The 21,975-nt window shown below is 43.4% G+C and overlaps 1 protein-coding gene across 1 annotated transcript in view; it reads right to left on the bottom strand.

The window, feature by feature from the left end:
- ADAMTS2 (ADAM metallopeptidase with thrombospondin type 1 motif 2) overlaps positions 1-21,975 on the bottom strand; it is a 310,181-nt gene that overhangs the window by 79,891 nt on the left and 208,315 nt on the right. The window contains exons 4-5 of the mRNA XM_075900502.2: positions 20,991-21,193; positions 1,200-1,283 (exon numbers count right to left, since the gene is read on the bottom strand). Coding sequence (XP_075756617.2) covers positions 1,200-1,283; positions 20,991-21,193 — 287 coding nt within the window. The remainder of the gene's footprint in view (positions 1-1,199; positions 1,284-20,990; positions 21,194-21,975) is intronic.

Raw genomic sequence — 21,975 nt, 5'->3', positions numbered from 1 at the left:
CTGTGTTCTAGAAGCAGCTGGCAGCAGGCTGGGTACCTAGGTGGGGGTGGAGAGAGCGCACAGGGCTCCGTGCACTGCCCCTGCTCTGAACACTAGCTCCGCGCTCCCATTGGCTGGGAACCTGCTGCTGGCTGCTTCTGGGGGCAGTGTGGTCTGTGGTGCCAGGAAAGGCAGGAACTGCCTTAGCACCCCCACTTCACCACTAACCAGGAGATAAGTCCCTTCTGATCCAGCCTAGCCCCTGCACAAAGCCAGAGCCCCCTCTGACACCCCAAAATTCTCATCATCAGCCCTAACCCAGAGCCCACACTCTAGTTAAATTAGGTTAGGTTGTGGGCATCAACCATTTTCTTCAACTGAGTCACGAGAAAAAAGTTTGAAAACCACTGAGCTGCTGTAACGCAGTGTAAGTCTATTGACTTGTTGGAGCTACTCCCAGCTGAACTGACTATTGTTTATGGAGGCCACTTGCATGTTTAAATACTGAGCTGTTCCTGCAAATCAGGTACAGTTCACAAATGTTCAATGACAGTAACTGTAGTCACAAAAAGGCAAACTAGTTCATAAAAATATTTTCACTTGAATAGTTGCAGATGCTTCTGTACCTAAGAGGTATTAGCAGGTCCTGTCCTCATTCAATGAATGTTGCAAATGCTCTTATAACTCTCCTCCAGTTTCCATGGAATTATAAGTTGCTCAAGCAAAACTGAGGTAAAAGTTCTAAATAGGCTTTAAAGCAATCCCACTTTCAAAACCACTCACAGTGTCCATGTTCTTTACAGTTCTGTCTATAAACTGTCCCATCCCACAGAAACAGCATCAGAATGGTTTAAAAAAATGGTACACTCTTAATTTTGATTTGATTCTGTAAAGCACAAGGCACTCTGGTTCCAATCCAGCAAAGAAAATGCTTAACTTAAAGCATGCATAGTACATCTTTAGGTAAGCATAAACTTAAGAGATTTACTGGATCAGAGCCATCATGCTCAACAGGATGGAGCCCACAATGCACTTCATTTCACCTAACAAACAAACAAGTGTTGATGTAGAATCCATGTTATACATTAATGCTATATTAATAGACACACGGGCAATGAATAAATTACAACACAGCAGTGTATATCACAAATAAATTACACAGTTCATTAAAAGAATCCTGAAAACATCTTAATCCATTACTAAAATTAGCTTTTACTTACTTTTCCATAGCTCAACATGATTATCCTCACCAAAACAACATTAATGTGGGCACCTAAGGACTCGTCATGGTAGATTTCATTAACCTGCAAAAGAGTGTAGATATTTTTAATAATGATCCTGTCAATAAGCTATCACAGTAGCAATGAAAAAACAACCTTTGTTGTTAAAATACAGAGCAACCACACTCATTTGTAAAAAAGAGGCATTCTCTCACTACCTCAGAGAGACCTTTTTCTCCATGCACTACAGGGCTCTCCCGGAAAAGCTCCATAATAAGCATCAAATCAGGAACCATCATTATTCAGGAAACCACTGAAAGTGAATCATACTTACACAGGTGCATAAAATGCCTCCCTGAACCAGGCACTAAACTGTTAAAATATCTTTATAAAATAGTCCGTCAAACTGGTTGGTTTTATTGTGTCAAAATTGATTAATTTCAAATGATACAAGCATAGCAAAATCTATAAAATACCAATATGGAAAACAGGGTGGGGGTTGTATTATACATATATAATCATAGATGCAAACTATTTTAACTGCACTGAAAATAGAACCATGAATATTATAATGGAGAATGAAATTACAGAAATTCAAGGAGTACAGAAGAAATGCTACTATAACCAAACTGGACAAAAGATTACCTGTTAAAAGGGCTGATTGGGGTAATCTATGATGAGGGAATGAAAAAGGCCAACTTAAGGTCTTATAAATACATTTGATTGTTTTGCTTCACAAATTAGAATAAATAGATAAATAAATATCTGCAAGGATTCCAAACTATCTTCCCTCCTGATCATTAGCACCCGTTGTAAAGGATGGGCCAAAAATTGACTATTTTGTAAGTGGGATATAAATAATTGCTCATATTTATGGTTTGTTTCTGACATAAGAAACATATTCACTGGTATAAGTTATTAAGTTTCTGGAGAGTTGTTTATTAAAAACAAGATAATACACTTCTGTGTTTTCAATATACCTTTGTCCCAAAGGGGCAATATCAAAATATAACTCATTTTTGATCTCTTTGTAAAAATACTAACAGTGAATTATTGTACTGTTTTACAAAAAAAAGGCTTTAACCGTTATTTGAACATATATTTTAATACATTTGGCCTAGTTTTTAAAAAATATGAGCCTAAATTTGCCTCTAAATTCACACTGGACACCTAAAAGAAGTTTGATTTTCAAACATACTGAGAACCCTGTAGTTCCCAAATTAGGTCATTTTTTTCGGTATCTAAATGTGAATTTAGAACCCTAACTTTAGGTTCCTGTATTTGAAATATCTTAAGCCTTCCTTTCAGGAACTTTTGCAAAGGCTGATTTACAAATACAGATTGAACCTCTCTCGTGTGGCACCCTTGGGACCCAACCAGTTCTGAACCAGAGAATTTTCTGGACCATGGGAGGTCGGTATTGTCTAGCAGCATTACCAACACTACTACTGCTTACGGGGCAGTTAGAGCACATTTAGGGGTAAATTAGAGCTAACTAACATCACAGAACACTGAGCACTAGGACTGGTGGCTGTAAACAAACTTTATGGGACTGTGGGAAACTTGGCCACATGAAAAGTGGATATGTGGCTCACTAAAACCATTCTGGATGATGGATGTTTCCAGACCTGAGAGTTCTGGACTAGAGAGGTTCAACCTGTATACACTTTTGTATAAAACAAATTACATGTTTAAAGGAAAGTTTTGTACTGAAAAGGACATTTCATTGTGTTCTTTACTAGATGCCCCCACACACTTAAGGCTATTTGCATTTTGATGCAGGGATACTAATTTGCCTGATTCTTTGTGCATTGGGATAAGAATATACACCTCTTGGATAATAAGCTCAAATTTGCAGTAATGTAAATATTACCTAAACTAAAAACTGAATGAAATCTATGCGTAGGACAGAAGTGTGACATGAAACTAAGTGCTTTATTAATTCCTGAGGCAAAACCCCAATTGTTACATGCTCCTTTCCCATTAGCCTTTGGCGCTTAACCTCAGCCTCTTTTAACAATAGTGAAGCCAAACAGCAACTATATCACTACTACTTGCTGAATTAAAACTTGGCAGGGAAATGTTGACAGAATGCCTTTGAAACATTGTTATACAGTTCACCCAAGTGACATTTAACAAACACATTTTTGCTAATGAATCGAAAAACATAAACATTACAAAGGTTCCTTGGCATCTGTGGAGCAGGGCTGGCCTTACCGTGAGGTAAACTGAGGTGGCCATCTCAGGTGCCAGACTGGGGGTGGGTGGGGAGGAGGCGCCACTAGTGTCAGAGAATTGAGACCTTTCAAAGTTTTGGCCCAAGCGAGGGGACATGGGGGCGTCATTTGAGCTCCCTGCCTCAGGTGCCAAAATGCTGTGGGCCGGCCCTGCTATGGAGTATAATTTGTAGTGGGTTTTCTCTCAGACACAGGACCAAATCAAAGCCCTGGATCTTAATTTCACACCTAGGGACTGATCCAACTGCAATGTAATACTCCGGTGGGAGATGGACCTGCTCTCTCTATCGCGGGGCAAAACTGGAGCTGGACCAAGGAATGCTGTTATGCCACTCTAGGAAATAGATTGTGGGTCAGAGTTTGATTCTTTTAATGTTATATTATGTAACAATTTAAAATAGAATATCAAGTACATTTCAAAACAATAAGTTATTTCCCAACAAAAATATGAAATCGCTCCATTCTGATAAGTTTACAGTGCATTTTTTTAACAAAATTTCATCCAAACTGACACATTCCCATGGAAAGTTTTTATTCTGACAAAATGGCATATTTCAATGGGAAAATATTCTGACAGAAATTTCCTGAGTAGCTCTACTATTAATAATTTCTTTGCATTGCATTTCCCTGGTTATTTAACATGGAGGGGAAAGCATATGACAATGCTCTGAAATAGATTCACACGCATTTCAAATGTGTGATGTGAATGGCATCTGTTTGCTTCCATGTGCTTGTAAAGAATGGAGATCCAAGTGACTGAGCTCTGAAATGGATGTGCTCAAATCTGTATGAGTATTACAGAAAATTAGCAGAAGAACCATTTGGTTGGTTTCTTTCCTCAAACATAGCATTTCTACATGAAAAGCAGATCTATTTACTTCAGTGTACAAAACAAAAGATGTGTCTAAAGTAATTAGTGTAGCCCTGATTCTGATTTCATCCTAATTATTCAGCAGTGTAACTCGTTTCTTTAGTTTATAGCCTGCTTTATACCATTTAAGAGATCTCAGAACGGAGCTCTGTGTTTGTCCTCAAAGCAGTGAGGGTCAGATTCTAATGTTATGCTGGTGCACAGGAAACTGGAGCTCTCAGAACTGCAGCTCTGGCACTCTGGGAAGAGCAGATTTGGCATTAAATCTCGAGATGTCACATGGTGATTCAGCATTTACAGCAGGTGACTGGTAGGGCTGGGGGAATCTAAAAAGAGTTCAAGGTTTGGCAAGGCATCTGGGGTGGGGGAGTTGACTAAACTACTGGAGATCACAGACCATTTCTCCCTGTGTAATTTAATTCTACGGTTTATTGTCATGATGCTTTAATTAAAATCAATGTTGTGCTATCTAAATGCAAGCCTTATGTTGGGTACTGGGGATAAAGAATGTTCCTCTTGAAAGTTAGGCTGACATAAGTAGGTGCTTTCCATGAGATATATTCGCTGTGGTTACTTTTGCATCAGAATTTCTTTCCTCCCCCCCGCACCCAACCACACACATTCTTCTGGTTTGCCGAAGCAAGTTTGAACCCAGCTCTGTAACCAAGTACAATGCAAACAAAGCTGTGCAGTTGTTCTGATTAGCATCTTTCGGGTTCCCAGAAAGAGGATATTGCTGGAGGGGGATACAACTGGAGGGAATAGAAGGGCGTATCTGGAGGGTGCTGGAAGAGGCGTGGGAGGAGAGTATCTGGGAGGTGCTGAGGACTGTACATGTGCTGAGAGCATGATAGAGCCTCACTCTTGAGGTGAGGGCATTGTTGCATCCTGCCACAGGCCTCGGGATGCAGCACCAGCCATCTGTCAGTGCCTCCCTGCCTCTCTCCCTCCCCAGTCCTGGGAGCCAGGGCTTGGGTGAGTGGGATCTGGCAGCTGTGGATGCAGGGAGGGACCCATTGGGATACGGAGCCAGCTTTTTCTGACTTGCTAGGTCTGATTCACAAAAATTCTGGACATTTCCTCTAATTTGAAAAATCTGCCCGGCCGGAGGATCAGAGGACACGTCAGGGAAAACCTGGACAGTGGTAAACCTAGTTGTGAGGGATGCGCTATGCTTTGTGTGGATTAGCTTTGGGAAACATGAATGGGTTTTTAAAGAACCTGCCATGATGGGGCCCCAATCTTGATCAGGGCTTTCAATTCAAATAATAATAATTGCTCTGTACTTTTGCAAGTGTTATCTGAGGTCAGTTATCTGCAGATAAATTTGACAGGATCGGCAGGAAATGGTGAGTGTGTTTCTGTATTAGGGCCACTCTTAATAAAAGCAACAACGGTGAGGAAAAAGTCACAGGTGGATTCATTTATGCAGTTGTAAGAAGTATCTTTATTAATACTTGTTATGCAGTGGACAGCCCGCTTTATTAAAAGTCACTGCTTCTCATTTCAGAGGAATTTCAATGAACCCACTGGTAGTCATGTAATTAAACAATGTGACTATTGTGCTGTTAGCCAGTTCAAACCAAGCTTTGAAGCATGCCCTTTGCTGTGTCTATACAACGTCACACAACGGTATAACCCACTGCTGCCTCAAACTCATTTGCCACATCTTCACAACGCAGAAGATCGTCTCTGCCACAATCAATATTCCGGAATTCGATTTAATGAGTCTAGTAAAGACCCACTAAATCGAACTCAGAGGGTGTTCCTGTTGGCAGTCAGTACACCTGCCCCTGCAAGGAGTAAGGGAAGCTGATGGGTGTGTTTGCTCCCATTGGCCTCCCACTGTGGGGACAGCAGAAAAACTCAAATTCAGGTAGGTCCACTCCAGCTATGTAATTAAAGTAGCTGAAGTTGAGTATCATAATTTGACCTTCCCTTTTAGTGCAGACCTATCTATAATGTAGGACACCAAGAGCCCTCAGTTAGCCACAAGATCCAGTTACAAGCAACCTAAACTGGATTTGAACCAGCTACATAGTATATCAAAGTTCCTGCACCTAAGCCATTTTTAGGGCACAGGCCAAGACTCAGCTTGCTCATCTGGCTTTTCAGCAACCACAATTTGTTGATCCAGCCAGTCCACTCAAACATCTTTACGATCACTGAAAAGCACAGACTCAAAATCCACTCACTGCTGAAATTTTCTGTACCCATTATCTCAGGGGGACTGGGCCTGAGGGGCCAGACAGACTCAGACTATAAGGTCAGAAGAGACCATCATGATCACCTAGTCTGACCTGCACGTCGCGGGCCATATAATCTCACCTACCCAATTCTGTAATAGACCCAGAACCTCTGGCGGAGTTACCGTAGTCCTCAAATAATGATTTAAAGAGATCAGTGCTCAGGGGGGCCAACAGAATTGCCGGGCAAGGTGGGGGGTAGTGGCTCCATGCTTTCAGGAGGGGTGTGGCTTTAGGCAGAAGGGGTGGTGCTGGGGGCAGCCAGCCCTCAGCACTGACTAAACTGCACTGCACCCTCAGTCCCCTCCTTAGCACCATCTGGAGCATACTGTGTGGTTTAAATGGCCAATAGGTCCAGCCCTGGGCACTTTTGAATCACTGGGCTCCAGGACAATTGGTCCTGATGCCCCCTGCTTGCCCCACTGGCAAGACTGTTAGAGCTGGATCAGTTGCAGTGGGGTGGTTTTTCCTTCTAATCCAGACTCTTCCTCGGGTGCAACAGCATTTTTTAGGACACTGAGATACAAGAGTTTCATCTGGATTACAGCTGTATGGTTGTTGCCAGCAGAAGACATGGAGTGTCCAGGGGCCAATCCATTCATTGCCTCTCTCTGCACTACACAAATATTTGTTTTTAATGTTGTCACATTAAGCAGAAAGCATGATGGAGGGCATGGCCATTCAACCCTTTGTGATCCCAGAGCCTCCCCAAACAAAAAAATCCCCCTCCCACACCAGTCATGTTGTCGTTGCGTTCTCTTTCTCCAAGCAGCATTACACACATTTTGTGGCAGGGAGACCCAAGAGAGAGTGAGATTGAATGACTCTTTCCAGTGGTCACACAGCAAGTCTGTGGGCACAACCCATGAATCATGATTCCCAGCCCCCCCGTCTAATGACCAAAAGGACACTTTTTCATTTCCCCTGTGAAGGACACTTCCTCCTGAAAGTCTGTGGTGTGAGGAAAAACAATAACGAGAGCGCACAATCTAGACACAACTTGGAAGTCAAATTCTAAACTAAGATGTGAAGAGGTGCATCCCACACTGCTTGAAAGAACTATCTACTATTGTGCTCAGGCCTGCTAACCGGGGGGGCTAAGGGGTCAATTGCCATGGGGCCTGGCGACTCAAAATGGGCCCGGGGCTCCTGGCCGCCACTACCACTACTGCAGCAGTGGCCAGGGCCCTTTAAATCACTGCTGGAGCACCACATGATACACTCTGAGTGATGCTGAGGGAGCCAATCCCCTCCTCCCCCAGGACCTACCCATTCTGGGAGCATGAAGCTGCCCCTCGCGCCCACAGACCTTGCATGGGGCCCAGCAAGTCTGTGGGGGTATGTCTACACTACCTCGCTAGTTCGAACTAGCGGGGTAATGTATGCATACCGCACTTGCTAATGAAGCCCGGGATTTGAATTTCCCGGGCTTCATTAGCATAAGCGGGGAGCCGCCATTTTTAAATCCCCGCTGCTTCGAACCCCGTGCAGCGCGGCTACACGGGGCTCGAACTAGGTAGTTCGGACTAGGTTCCTATTCCGAACTACCGTTACTCCTCGTGAAACGAGGTGTACCAGTAGTTCAGAATAGGCACCCTAGTCCGAACTACCTAGTTCGAGTCCCGTGTAGCCGCGCTGCACGGGGTTCGAAGCAGCGGGGATTTAAAAATGGCGGCTCCCCGCTTATGCTAATTAAGCCCGGGAAATTCAAATTCCGGGCTTCATTAGCAAGTGCGGTATGCATACATTACCCCGCTAGTTCGAACTAGCGGGGTAGTGTAGACATACCCTGGGTTCTCGGGTGGCTAGGTGTTCAGTAATGCACTGGACAGCCCTGTATTTGCGCCTTCCATCTGGTAAAAAATTTCAGAAAATTCCGGACATCTAAAATGGCCAGTATTTTCTGTTTTTCCTGAGGCCCAGCTCAGGCACTCGATGGAAGGCTGCTTGGGACATACTGGGGAGGGGGGAGTGGCTCATGAATTAAAGGGGCCGCGACTGCATTTCGACCCTGCTCTCCCTTTTTTGATGAACAGAATTTTTTCCTGGCTTTTTTTGTGGGGGTTCGGCATTTTTTGTGAAACCATCTGGCAGCCCTAGTGGGTCCCCCTGATTTTGCTCAAGCATATATGTGCAATGATGGACATTCTGGAATTATGAAACAATGTACACTGCAAAACAGAAGAATATAGCATTCTGTGTGTAAACAGCATGTTAGCATTTTGTTTTACCTAAGTTTATGTGAGAGCACAGTGAATATAATTAACTTCAAGCTAGCTGCTCATGATCCAAATGAAAAACAGTCCACAGCACAGATGTGTTGGCTTGGCAAGAAACTAGTTAGCTTAGTATTATAGATCCAATCGCATCTTTGATAGCAACCTTGGTTTTAGAGAGGCCATAGACTTTTTACTGGATGCAAGACTAATTTGTTTTGCTTTGTTCCTTCCCAAGCTTTTTTGAATTCCAGCTTCTGCCTACACACTATAGCACTGAGATGTTTCTCCAAACAACATAAACTTAAGTCTTGACTGAAGGAGTCTAGTTTTCATTATGTCCACAAGATGTTTATCACAAAGTCTTACTGCAAATCGATTCACAGTACAACTAATCATAACACTGAAACATCTGCATACTTAATCAAAGTTCACATCAGGAAGCAAACTTTGGGTGTGTCTAGACTACATGCCTCCTTCGACGGAGGCATGTAGATTAGCCAGATCGGAAGAGGGAAATGAAGCCGCGATTAAAATAATCGCGGCTTCATTTAAATTTAAATGGCTGCCCCGATCTGCCGATCAGCTGTTTGTCGGCAGATCGGGGGAGTCTGGACACGATGCCCCGACAAAGAAGCCTTTCTTCATCGACACAGGTAAGCCTCGTGAAACCAGGTTTACCTGTGTCGATGAAGAAAGGCTTCTTTGTCGGGGCATCGTGTCCAGACTCCCCCGATCTGCCGACAAACAGCTGATCGGCAGATCGGGGCAGCCATTTAAATTTAAATGAAGCCGCGATTATTTTAATCGCGGCTTCATTTCCCTCTTCCGATCTGGCTAATCTACATGCCTCCGTCGAAGGAGGCATGTAGTCTAGACACACCCTTTGTGTCTAGGGCTCACGTTTAGATCTGGGGTAAATTCAAACAGCATTTGGTCAATGCCAACTTTCCATTCTGATTGGAACCAGTTCCCTGTTTGCTTCAAAGACTGTCCAATATGCAGAAGATGCTGGTGAGAGGTGATGATGAGAATGAGTACTCCAAAACAACATGGTAAGTTTACCTAGACATGGTAACCTAACTGGCAGTTTTATCTAATCTGAACTTTGGGAGGTTTGTTCATTATTATAAGATACAGATTTTATTCATGGGAAAAGACTAGACATTATCAATAATGGGAAATGCACAAGAACTAAGGGTCACCAAATGAAATTAATAGGTAACAAGTTTAAAACAAACAAAAGGAAGTATTTCTTAACAGCACAACACAGTTAACCTGTGGAACTCCTTGCCAGAGGATGTTGTGAAGACCAGAACTTTAACAGGGTTCAAAAAGAACTAGATAAATTCATGGAGGACAGGTCCATCTATGGCTGTTAGTCAGAATGGGCAGGAATGGTGTCCCTATCCTCTGTTGGTCAGAACTTATGAATGAATGATAGAGCAGGGATCACTTGATGATTACCTGTTCTGTTCATTCCCTCTGGGGCACCTGGCATTGGCCACTATTGGAAGACAGGATTCTGGGCTAGATGGACCTTTGGTCTCACCCAGTATGGCCGTTCTTATGCACATGTAATCCAGCACATGTTGAAAGTTACACTGGAAAGACACCAAACTTCAGAATTCAGCAAACAACATTTCCCAATAAATCTGTAGGATTTCAAATTGTACACACAAAGTTTGCTGAAATGTAACAACAAAGATACCAAAAAAAACGCACTGAGGCATAGTCAAAAGCCCACACAGTTAAAGCATACATGAGTGTTGTTAACTAAAATCTGGGGGTATAGTATTAGACTGGTATTTACTAGCTGCATAATTATTAAGAATTAGCTCAAACTTAAAAGAGTATGTGTTGAAATAAATTACTTGAAGTAATGAATATTTATGGATATAGATTATTTGATTTAAAAAAAAAATTCACCCAGCATGTTCTTTAAGTATTACTGAAATATCCTCCCTCCCTGAAAAATATTACCAAGCTTTAACACACGTGTTTCTGCTTACAAGAGTACAACATTATTTCAGAGTTCAGCCATTGTCTTTTCCAACAGTTTAAATCAGACATGCTTTGCAGGCTTTCATCAAACTGTCAGTTAAAAATAATGACTTTTCTGCCCTTTCAACTCATTTGGGACTTGCTGTTCTGTATCTGAATATCTTCACCTTCCATCATCCAAAGTTACAAAAGTTAAATTCTCACATATGATAGCTATATAACATATATCCTATTAAAGACAAAGTATAACATATTCAAAAGCCACTAATGGTAAGATTCCAAAGTTATTTATGAACTTAAAGATGTAAATAGGTAGCTACTGAGATTTTCAAAAGCCCCAACATACCTAACACCCAGTGATTTCTTTTCATGAGAATTAGGCACATAGACATGTCTGAAAATCCCAAAGGTGCCTATTTACAAGGTTAGGCACTTTGAATATCTTTTAAAATCTTACCCATAGTAGCCTGAAGGTATGTCTACACTAGGCAGCTTTTAGTGACAAAGCTGTGTCAACACTTCTGCAGATAAAATACTTCAAACCCCAAGCAAGTGACAAAGCAGAATTCACAAATGCACCTGCTGCTGCAAAACTATCATTTATGGGAGTGGGTGGCGGGGGGGGGGGGGGGGTTGTTAAACAGCCAGGAATGACAAAAATGTTGTCAACCAAGTGTAAGTGTAGACACAGCCTAAGTCTCTCTGTTCATCAATAGGACTGAAAATTATAGAACCATAAGGCCTCAGAAAGTCATCGAATCCAATCTCCTGCTAAAAGCAGAACCAATCCCAACTAAATCATCCCAGCCAGGGCTTTGTCAAGCTGGGACTTAAATACCTCCAGAGATGGAGATTCCACCACCTCCCTAGGTAACCCATTCTAGTGCTTCACAACCCTTCTAGTGAAATAGTTTTCCCTAATATCCAACCTAGACTTTCCCTACTGCAACTTGAGACCATTGCTCCTCACTCTGTCATCTGTCACTATTGAGAACAGCCTCTCTCCATCCTCTTCGGAACTACCCTTCAGGCAGCTGAAGGCTGCTATCAAATCACCCCCCCCCCCGCCACACTCTTCCCTAAACTAAATAAGCCCTAATCTCTCAGTTTCTCTTTGTAAGTCATGTGTTCCAGCTCCCTAATCATTTTTGTTACCCTCTGCTGGACTCTCTCCAAAGTATCCACGTCCTTTTTGTAATGGGGGGCCCAGAATTGGACACAATACTCCAGATGTGGCCTCACCAATGCAGGATAAAGGGCAATTATCACTTCCCTAGATCTTCTGGCAATGCTCTACTAATGAACCCCAATATGCTGTTAACCTTCTTGATTACAAGGGCACACTGTTGACTCATATCCAGCTTCACATCAACTGTCATCCCCAGCTTCTTTTCTGCCAAATCGCTGATTAGCCAGTTGGTCCCCAAGCTGCAGCAGTGCTTGGGATTCTTCCATACTTGTTGAACCTCATCAGATTTCTTTTGCCCGAATCCTGCAATTTGTCTAGGTCATTCTGGACCCTATCCCTACCCTCCAGCATATCTACCTCTCCCCCTATGTTAGTGTAATCAACAAATTTGCTGAGGGTGCAATTCATCCCTTCATCTCGGTCATTAATAAAGATGCTGAACAAAACTGGCCCCAGAACTGACCATTGGCTTGATAATAACTGCCAACCAGACATCGAGTTGTTGACCACTACCCGTTGAGCCCAACGATGTAGCCAGCTTTCTATCCACCGTATCCAATCCGTACTCACAAAGAATATTGTGAGAGACCATCTCAAAAGCTTTGCTAAAGTCAAGAGAAATCACATCCACTGCCTTCCCTGTATCCACAGAGCCAGTTACCTCATCATAGAAGGCAGTCAGGTTGGTCAGGCATGACTTGCTCTTAATGAATCCATGTTGACTGCTCCTGATCACTTTCCTCTTTTCCAACTGCTTCAAAATGGATTCCTTGAGGATTACCTGCAGGATTTTTCAGGGGACTGAGGTGAGGCTAACCAGTCTGTAGTTCCCTGGATTGTCTTTCTTCCCTTTTTTAAAGATGGGCACTGCATTTGTCTTTTTCCAATCATTGGTGATCTCCCCCGATCACCACAAGTTTTCAAAGATAATGGCCAATGGAACTGCAATCACATCAGCCAATTCCCTTAGCACCCTCAGATGCATTAGCTCCAGCCCCATGGATTTGTGTATGCCCACCTTTCCCAAATAATGCTTAATCTGTTCTTTCTCCAGTGTGGGCTGTCCATCTCCTCACCATATTATGCTGCCTTGTGCAGCAGTCTGGGAGCTGACTTTGTCTGTGAATCAAGCATGAAAAGCATCAAGTACTTCAGCTTTTTTCACACCATCTGTCACTAGGTTACCTGCCCCATCCAGTAAGGGTCCACATCTTCCCCAACTATCTTCTTATTGCTAACATGCTTGTAGAAACCTTTCTTGTTACCTTTCACATCCCTTGCTAGCTGCAATTCCAATTGTTCTTTAGCCTTCCTGATTACACCCCTACATGCTCAAGCAATATATTGATACTATTCTCCTAGTCATCTGTCCAAGTTTCCACTTCTTGTAAGCTTCCTTTTTGTGTTTAAGTTTGCCAGAGATTTCACTGTTAAGCTAAGCTGGTTGGCTACCATATTTGCATTTCTTACTGCACATTGGGATGGTTTGTTCCTGCGCCTTCAATAAGTTTTTTTTTAAAATACAGCCAGCTCTCCTAGACTCCTTTTCCCGTCATGTAAGCATCTCAGTGGATCCTGACCATCAGTTCCCTGAGGGAATCAAAGTCTGCTTATGGGTGACCTCACTGCACCATAACTTGAAATAAGATACGCAATTTGAGCTACACAAATTGCATATCTTATTTCGATGCTATTTTGAAATAGCTTATTTTGTCATTTGGTGTTGTCTGCATAGGGACAAATTTCAAAATAAAGCACTATTCCGAAATGTCTCTTACTCCTCATAGAATGAGGTTTACAGGGACGTCAGAATAGCGAGCCCAAAATAATGGGCTTGCGGTGAAGACACGGGATAGAAATTTCGGGATACTGCGGTATCCTGAAATATCGTTGCAGTGTAGACATACCCTTTCTGCAGCCCAGGGTCTGTATTTTGCTGCTCTCCTTTCTTCCTTTGGTCAGGATCTTGAACTTGACCATCTCATGATCACTTAGGCTCCTCAAATTTCATAAAGTCTGAAATCAGCAGTGTGTGAAGATTTCCCCCAAATTCTGCCCAAAAAGTTGTGATAAGGAGTCGTGCCAACATCACAAAATGAGATGCCTAAAGTGAGGTTTCAGCACAGGGAATGAAATGAAATATGTTAGGTTGAAGAGACAAAATAGGACCTCAATGGCCAAGGTTATAATTGTTGTGACAAAAGTCACAGAAATTACAGAGAAACTGGAAAACTACTTGACGGGTGTATTCATGAGACAAAAACTCTTCGGAGGAGAAATCTGATGAGCTACTTGCCCATTAAGTTCTGGAAGACAGATTGTGTAAACCTGCAAATATTTGGAACCTAATTAAAAGAAACAATGGCAACTTAGAGATGGTGTTGAGAGTAGGGTTAAGTTCTGAGGTGAGTTTAAGATTGTAACCCAGAAGTTCAGGGTGAGTGGCAATGACTCTTAAAGTCTGATATGCTGAAAAAAAATCCCACCAGGTTACCTGATCTCCTGACACTTCAGCAATCTTGAACAATGGAAATCAGATATTCTAATTAGATTTATGCCATTTTGGGTGTCATCTCATCCCAACAACGGTTTCTTCAGCTTTGAGTGTGAAGGAGCTGGATCTAGCAAGTGTAGGCAAATACCGGCTCGCAGGCGGATGTGGTTCGCCAGCCGGCACTGTTATATTTACCCGCACCTCTGTAGGTATGGACAATTGCAGCTACCATTGGCCACGAATCGCCACTCCCCAGCCAATGGGAGCTGAGGGAAGCAGTGTCCCGATCATGTTGCTTCCTGCAGCTCCCATTGGCCATGAACAACAATCCACAGCGCATGGGAGCTGCCATCACCCATACCTGCGGAGGTGCAAGTAAATACAGCAGCATCCCGCCAGGGAGTAACCCTGGTGAACTGCTTCCATTTTATTGCCCCACCTGCTCTAGAGGTTGAAACCTTCCCCGTCACCAAAATTCAAGATCCAGTTCAGAAAAATGGCGGCTTGGACTACCTCTTAAGCATAGATTCAGGGGAGCCGACAGCCATGCTGGGCCTCTAGGCAAGGTGTGGGGGAGGCGGCTCTATGCTCATGGGGGTGTCAGGAAGGAAAGAGGCTTTGAGTGGACGGGGCAGTGGCAGCCAGTCCTCAGCAGCATCCAGAGCATTCCATACTGTCTCCCTCTCCAGCCGTTAGTGCTGTCTGGAACATGCCACCCTGCATGCACTCCAGCAGTGATTTAAAGGGCTCTAAGCTCCAAGCACTGCCTTTAGAATCACCAGCCCCGGGGAAGTTTCCCCCTCATTGGTGGGCCTGCACAGATTACCCCCATGCACGGGGTGCTGGCCAGCAGACCTGGCAGTGGAATTCCTGTGTAAACCTTAAAAACCTTTTGTAATCAAATTATGGAATTATTTAAAACCTCTCAGCGCATATGGCACTTTCTGGCTGTCACCCATGCATGTCACAACCAGAACTACACTACTCATTAAGCGCTCAGTTCTTCTTCCCTTATTTTCATGTAGTATGTAATTTCTATTTCACAATAAACAGTAAGTCTCCCCAGACAATGGATTTTGCCTGGTGTGTTTTAGACACCCCCCATGACCTAGGAAAGCATGGTGAAAGGTGATAAATCAACAGAATCTCTGATATTTGCAGTTTTCATTTGGAAAGGGAGAGTATTTTCCACCCCCCTCCCGTGACTATACAGTAGGAAGATATTTCAAGATACTACACAATCTGTTCTGCTGTATTCCATGGGGTTGGGCACCCCATCACACATAGCAATATTGCGTACCCTTGCATACAACAGCACAACTGCGACACCAATGAATTTGAAATTCACTTGCATTGTTGCTATGCGGAGCCAGTGTTTTGAGGTACAGAGCGCACCTTGCCAGACAATATCCTACATGGTAGAAACCACTCGGTTGTAATGGCAGGAGAAATGGCAAGGGCACTCGGCTGCTCCCTGAAGGACTCGCTGAAGTGAAAGCCGCAGTGTTTGCTTAAAAAGGCTGCACTGACAAGGCTTAATCTATGATGTGGGGAGGTACCGAGGTGCTAATGGAAGCAAGAGGTTTCATATGTGGAAATGCTTGAAGGCTGAAAATGAGGTGGGAAGTGGCTTTCTCCACTCTGCTGACACTCGGATAGCTGAGCCAGGTTGTGACTGGCTGCAGCCCAAAGTGTGAACAATCCGCTGGCATCTCTCACTGTTAGTTATGGCCAGACTGTGCCTTCATTTCCAAATGATGGGCGGAGGAAATCAGAGTAGCTGTTCAGGCCATTCCGGGCACTCTACCCCCTGGTTTTTCCTCTCATGATGGACTTTTAGGTGTCGAGATTGACCTGTCACTTTGCTGGCATAAAACAGATTGACTGAATAAGTCATTACATTGGGCTTGAAAAAAATATTGTTTTGTTTGGATTGGCATTGGGCCCCACCCAGCCTCACAGGGAAAGGTTAATTCGGGACACTTTCTCCTAATGCCCTTTGCATACAGTACAACCTAACAAAACCAGGAAAAGTAACCATGTTTGGGTGCCTTCTTTCCGTGTTTCTGATACAGGCTCATATTCAGGGTGTGTGTGAAGGGAGCGAACGCACCCCCGGATCATGGTTCTCCAAGTAAGCGTGAGGTTGGGGTGGTGCGTTACCCCAGTCTCCCTCCTCCCATGCTCCGACCAGCCGGGGGAAGGCTGGAGCTGATTCTTCCCTCCCTCACGGGTGCAGATGAGTCACGGGGGCAGGGTAGCCACCAGCCCCTCCCACTGCTTGCAGCCCTCCCACACAGAAATTCCTGTGTTCAGGCCTGGGGAAGGTGAGTTCTCACAAGAATTTAGCTTTTCAGAATCAGTTCAACATGGAGAATTCAATGGCACTGATGATTTTGCAAGCCATGGGTTTTAATTTCTTCAATCATCTCTGCTGTCTTACAGTAAACACTTTCACCAGACTAACATGGGTCTTTATTTTAGACTTTATAGCATGTTATTGGAGGAAGCTAACACAACATATATTCGTAACTCTGAATGTGTGTATGCACTTAGATAATCCATAGAAAGGACTGTCCTGAGGGCTTGTTAAATTGTTTTATGTTTTTCAGTATGTGCTTTCTGCCCTGTTTCACATCTTTGGTTTCACACAATGTTCTATTTCACTGGCTTGTTTGTACATTGGTATTCATGGCAAATTATCTGTATATATCTTTGTTTGAAAAACACAATAAGTAAATAATGCTCACAGTGGAGATATCACTGACCAGGAAAAGAATGTTTGGTCTGTTTTTTATTTCTTTGAATTCTTTTTTATCAGGGTCAGATTGCAGTTTTATTTTTTCAGTTTGGAAACATCGGCACCAGCATTTCAACTGCCATGTCATCTACACCAGCGCTGATCTGAATTTGATGATCCCACGATAACATACCCCAGAACTTCTGCCATTGATACCATAGATGGTGGGGTACTGGCACAGCAATAGGAAATGTGAGCCCAAATTTTAGTATAGTCCCTGCCTACCTGTGGTTTCACTAGATTTTTGTTCTGAATGGTTCTTTCAGTAAATTTACTCTCTGTGGATGCGTGTACACTGCACCCTTAATTCGAAAAAAGCTACGCAATTTGAGCTACGCAAATTGTGAATCTTATTTCAAGTTAATGTTGTAATAGCTTATTTAATAATTTGGCACAGTCTATACAGCGCCAAATTTCAAAATAAACTGCTATTCTGAGATGTCCCCTAATCCTCGTGGAACAAGATTAACATGGACATCAGAATAGCGCACCCGTTATTTCAAAAGATATTTCAAAATAACAGGCATGTTGTCAAGACCCGGAATAGCTATTTCAAGATACCAGAAGTATCCTGAAATAGCGCCGCAATGTAGACGTACCCGGAGGTATTTCTATTTCTTGTGGGATGACATTTTTTGTCTAAAGGAAGTTTTCTGTCAAATTCTCGATTGCTACATTTTCTGATTCGTTCTGTAGCCTTTTTATTTAAACATCAGTAGTTTGGTCCTCCTGATGAAGCTAATGGCAAAATTCTTACTGACTTCAGTGGAATTAGGATTGAGCCAAAAGCTGGTATGCTATTTTAGGTCCAACTCCTTATATTATTTGAAATATGAAGTTTTCCTTTTTATACAGAGATAAATTCCAGGGTCTACACTTTAGTCTGGGTTTTCATCCTGTACTGACCTTCCTTCTTAATGACAGCTACATTTTAATGCTACTTCTGCTATTTTTTACAGTACGTTGCAGTTTGCATTGGAGCATACAATAATGGTTTGGTATCTACACTTCTCCTATGTATTGTCCTACTGTACATTTTTTTGCACTGCTTGCCTTTCCTTCAGAGTCTATCACCCAATCCAATAGTTTGGCAGCATCTACTTTCTCTTCACCCTCAACTGTTTACACTCCTTGGTCATTTTTTTGACACTATCAAGGGTGGCAAAAATATTTAGTAAGCTGTCTCTTGCATTTTCTGAGAAAGTAGTAACAAAATTATTGGAGGCGGGGGCTGAAGGGGTTGATATAAAGAAATAAATCAACTAATTATAGCTATCTTGGCTAAATTATAAAGGGTGGACTTTAAAGGGTCATAGTCCATAGAACCGAGTGCCGGTAGCAATTGGGTCATGGGCCAACCACTTTTGCATTGGGCCAAACCTGACTGGTACTACAACCTCAGTTCACAGATTTGGAGGGGATGTGTGCAGGGACTCATGAGTGTGGGGGAGAAGGAGGGGAAGAGAAAGGTGTGAGTGTGAGGGCAAATCAATCTCCCACACATACATGTTTTCAGGTGGGGCTTTGCTGCCCCTGGTAAACATCAAGCAGATCATTTTCTGGGGTGGTCGAAAGAGCTGTGACCAAGAAAAATAGAATAAAAATGAGCTTCGAAATTATTAGTCTGTTGAAGAGTCTGCCCATGGAATTGGTATCAGTACTCTTCCTGGAAGCTCCCCATTAGACAGAACCCTGCAAAAAATGCTGACAGAAAAAGCAGATACAGGCAGGGAGATGGGAGAGGGAACCAAGCTGTGAGACTATGTTTCCTGTAATATATTCTTTTAGAGTAATCCCACTTTGCAATAGCTAAGGGCTGGAGCCTGTAGATTTCAACTGTGGTTCCTTCTTGTGGGAAGTACATAGGAAAGATACAGGTTAAGGGCAGCATTAAGTAAGAACTGCAGACTATGCAAGAATGGAAAGGAAATCAGACTATGCAAGAATGTGAGGATACGCATGTAAGCTATGCCTAAAAGGAGAATTAGAATGGAAACAACATTGGCTTTTAAATCACTAGATTCTAAACCACTTTTAATTGTTTTTAAATGTCACTTCTTGTATCTATTGTTATATATTTATTTCAGTATAATTAAGGGTAGAACAGCTGTAACAGAACTCCATAGATTTTTAAGGCCAGCGGGTACCGTTGGGATTATCTAGTCTAATTTCCTGCAAAACAAAAGCAGAGAATCCCAGCCACCAGTTCCTGCATCATGTTGTGGTTGAACTGCAGCATGCTTTTTCAGAAAGACAGCTGACCATTACTATCACGCCCTGCTGAGTTATCAGCCATTCATAAATAAGTGTAGGACCTGGAATCTTTACGAATTACTGTCCTACCCAAGATGATTTCTACTGGTGGCTGGTGCCCTACACAACTCAGCACTGGTACCCTCCCCAGGGGTGGGAGTGTGGGGGGGACTGAAGCTGTGGGGGAAAGAGGTTGCGAATGCTCCTGGACTGGACACCATTTACTGTAGTGACATCCAGTCCGGGAGAGCTGGCAACCTGGAGCAGAGCCAGAGCCAATGGTCCACTTCGTTGATTGGGGCTCTAAAAGATTGCATATTTAATTAGACAAACCCAGACATGCCAACAACGGAGCAAAAATATAAATTTCAGAAAACTAAGTAGATTACTGTATATATTCAAAAGCAAAGTGAGGAAACACTGGTCCGGTGGTTTGGGTCATTGTCAGAGTATCAAAAGACTTAATCAAATACGTTTTAAAAAGTTTGAAACCAAATCAATTATTAGAACATAGCTCATAATGGGAAGGTCTACACTATGGGGTAGGGTGGGCAAATACTGGCTGACAGGCCAGATTCGGTTTGCCAGGATTTGCACCTGGCGGGCCCCCACTGCTATATTTACCTGTATGGCCACAGGTACCGGTGATTGCAGCTCCCATTGGTCGTGGATTGCTGTTCCTGGCCAATGGGAGCTGTGGGAAGCGGTGTCCAGGTCCACACCACTCCCATGGGCCAGGAGCGGCTATCTGCAGCCAACTGGAGCTGCAATCGGTGGTACCTGTGGCCGTGCAGGTAACTATAATGGCAGCCCAACAGGGGCTAACCCAGGTGAACTGTCACCATGCTGTGGCCCACCCCTGCTATCGGGGGAGGTTGATCTAAGTTACACAACTTCACCTATGTGAATAGTGTAACTGAAGCCAACATACTTAGATATACTTACTGCGGTGTCTTTGCTGCAAGGTATTGACAGGAGATGCTGGGGAAGCTCCTCTTGGGCTTCTCATTGAGGTGGAGTACTGGAGTTGTCGGGAGAGTGATCGACGGTCTATTTATTGCATCTATACTAGACTAGATAAATCGACCCCTGCTGGATTGATCACTGCCCTGTCGATCAGGCCGGTAGTGAAAACAAGTCCACCATCTAGTTTGCCTATGGGGAATGTAAGGTAAGGGAACATACATCCCAAAGCATAATGACGGCTATCCAGTGCTACTCCTAGAATTCCAAATGCCCCTTTCATGACTCTGGGCTCTGATCCAGTAATGCGCTAAAGCACAAGCTTATCTTGACGCAAGTGAATGGTCCCACTGACAATACCATTTCTGGCCACGTTTTTTATATACTTACATAGAAGCGGGCTGAATTTTTATGTTATTTCCTATATTGAGAAAAATCCGATTCAAATGGCTAAAGCAAAGTAAATTTACTCAAATTCAATTTTCAATCCTCGGCGCAGGTAACAATAAGTCACTTACGATATTCATCAGGGTCAGAAGGTACTTCTGTACATGTTCCTTTCCATGGAACTGTACAACCGAGTCATCAACTCCCAGAAGAACTTCGATGTTGTAGTCATCATCAGTTGCATGCCTCCGATACCTCCTTCTTGAGCTATTGACTCGGTCTTCAACAAGGCTCAGCATACTGACAAGGTTATCCAGATTACTCAGGTCAGGTGCTGAAATAGAAATCAGGAGCATATTAAGGTGTGCTTGTCTTAATCCTCATCGAAAGGATAAAATATGGGGGAGAAAGAGAGAGAAAGAAAGAGGGCTTCTGCTTTTACTCCACTGTTATATATGTGTAAGTGACTTCATTAGCATTATTCTTCATTTAAACTGTAGAGAATTTACATTTAAAATTCCGCTGTAACTAAGAGAAAAATCCGGCCTACAATATATCCACACTGCAACAAATGTGAATCCTCTCCACATATCTTTGTGGTACCCAATTGTATACTGCCGCATGTTTAGATTGTATGAGACCATCTCTTTCTTACATGTGTTTACAGAGCCTCAGACAATGGACAGCATGGCTGACAGCCATCATGGGCCCGAGGGTAATGGGTGGGTTCCAGCTTTGTATCCCAGAATGGGCAGGGCTTTGGGTGGAGCCAAGGGCAGTCAGCCCTTAGTACGGAGCATGGCGCTGGCCCTCCTCTCCAGCTCTCAAAGCTGCATGGAGCAGCGCTCCGTTGCTCCCGTGGCCAATCAAAGGAGCCCAGGATTCCAGCCACTGCCACAGTAGCAGTGGCAGCAGCGGGACCTCTGGGGCTCTTTGGAACACCAGGTCCTGGGGCAACTGCCTACCCCATTGGTGGGCCTGACAATGGGGCCGAGCCTCTAGACCCTACCACCATTGGCAGTGACACAGCAGGTGCTCCAGGGCTGGAATATGCATGGAAAAAAATTAAGGGGTTCTTAGTACCCACCAGCATCCAGCTTTCCTCCTCTCCCTAGC

This window comes from Pelodiscus sinensis, chromosome 16, assembly GCF_052426305.1.
Source record: "Pelodiscus sinensis isolate ZL-2025 chromosome 16, ASM5242630v1, whole genome shotgun sequence".
Taxonomy (NCBI): Eukaryota; Metazoa; Chordata; order Testudines; family Trionychidae; genus Pelodiscus; species Pelodiscus sinensis.
The sequence above is the reverse complement of the archived record's forward strand: the minus strand, read 5'-3'. Positions and strand labels throughout refer to the sequence as shown.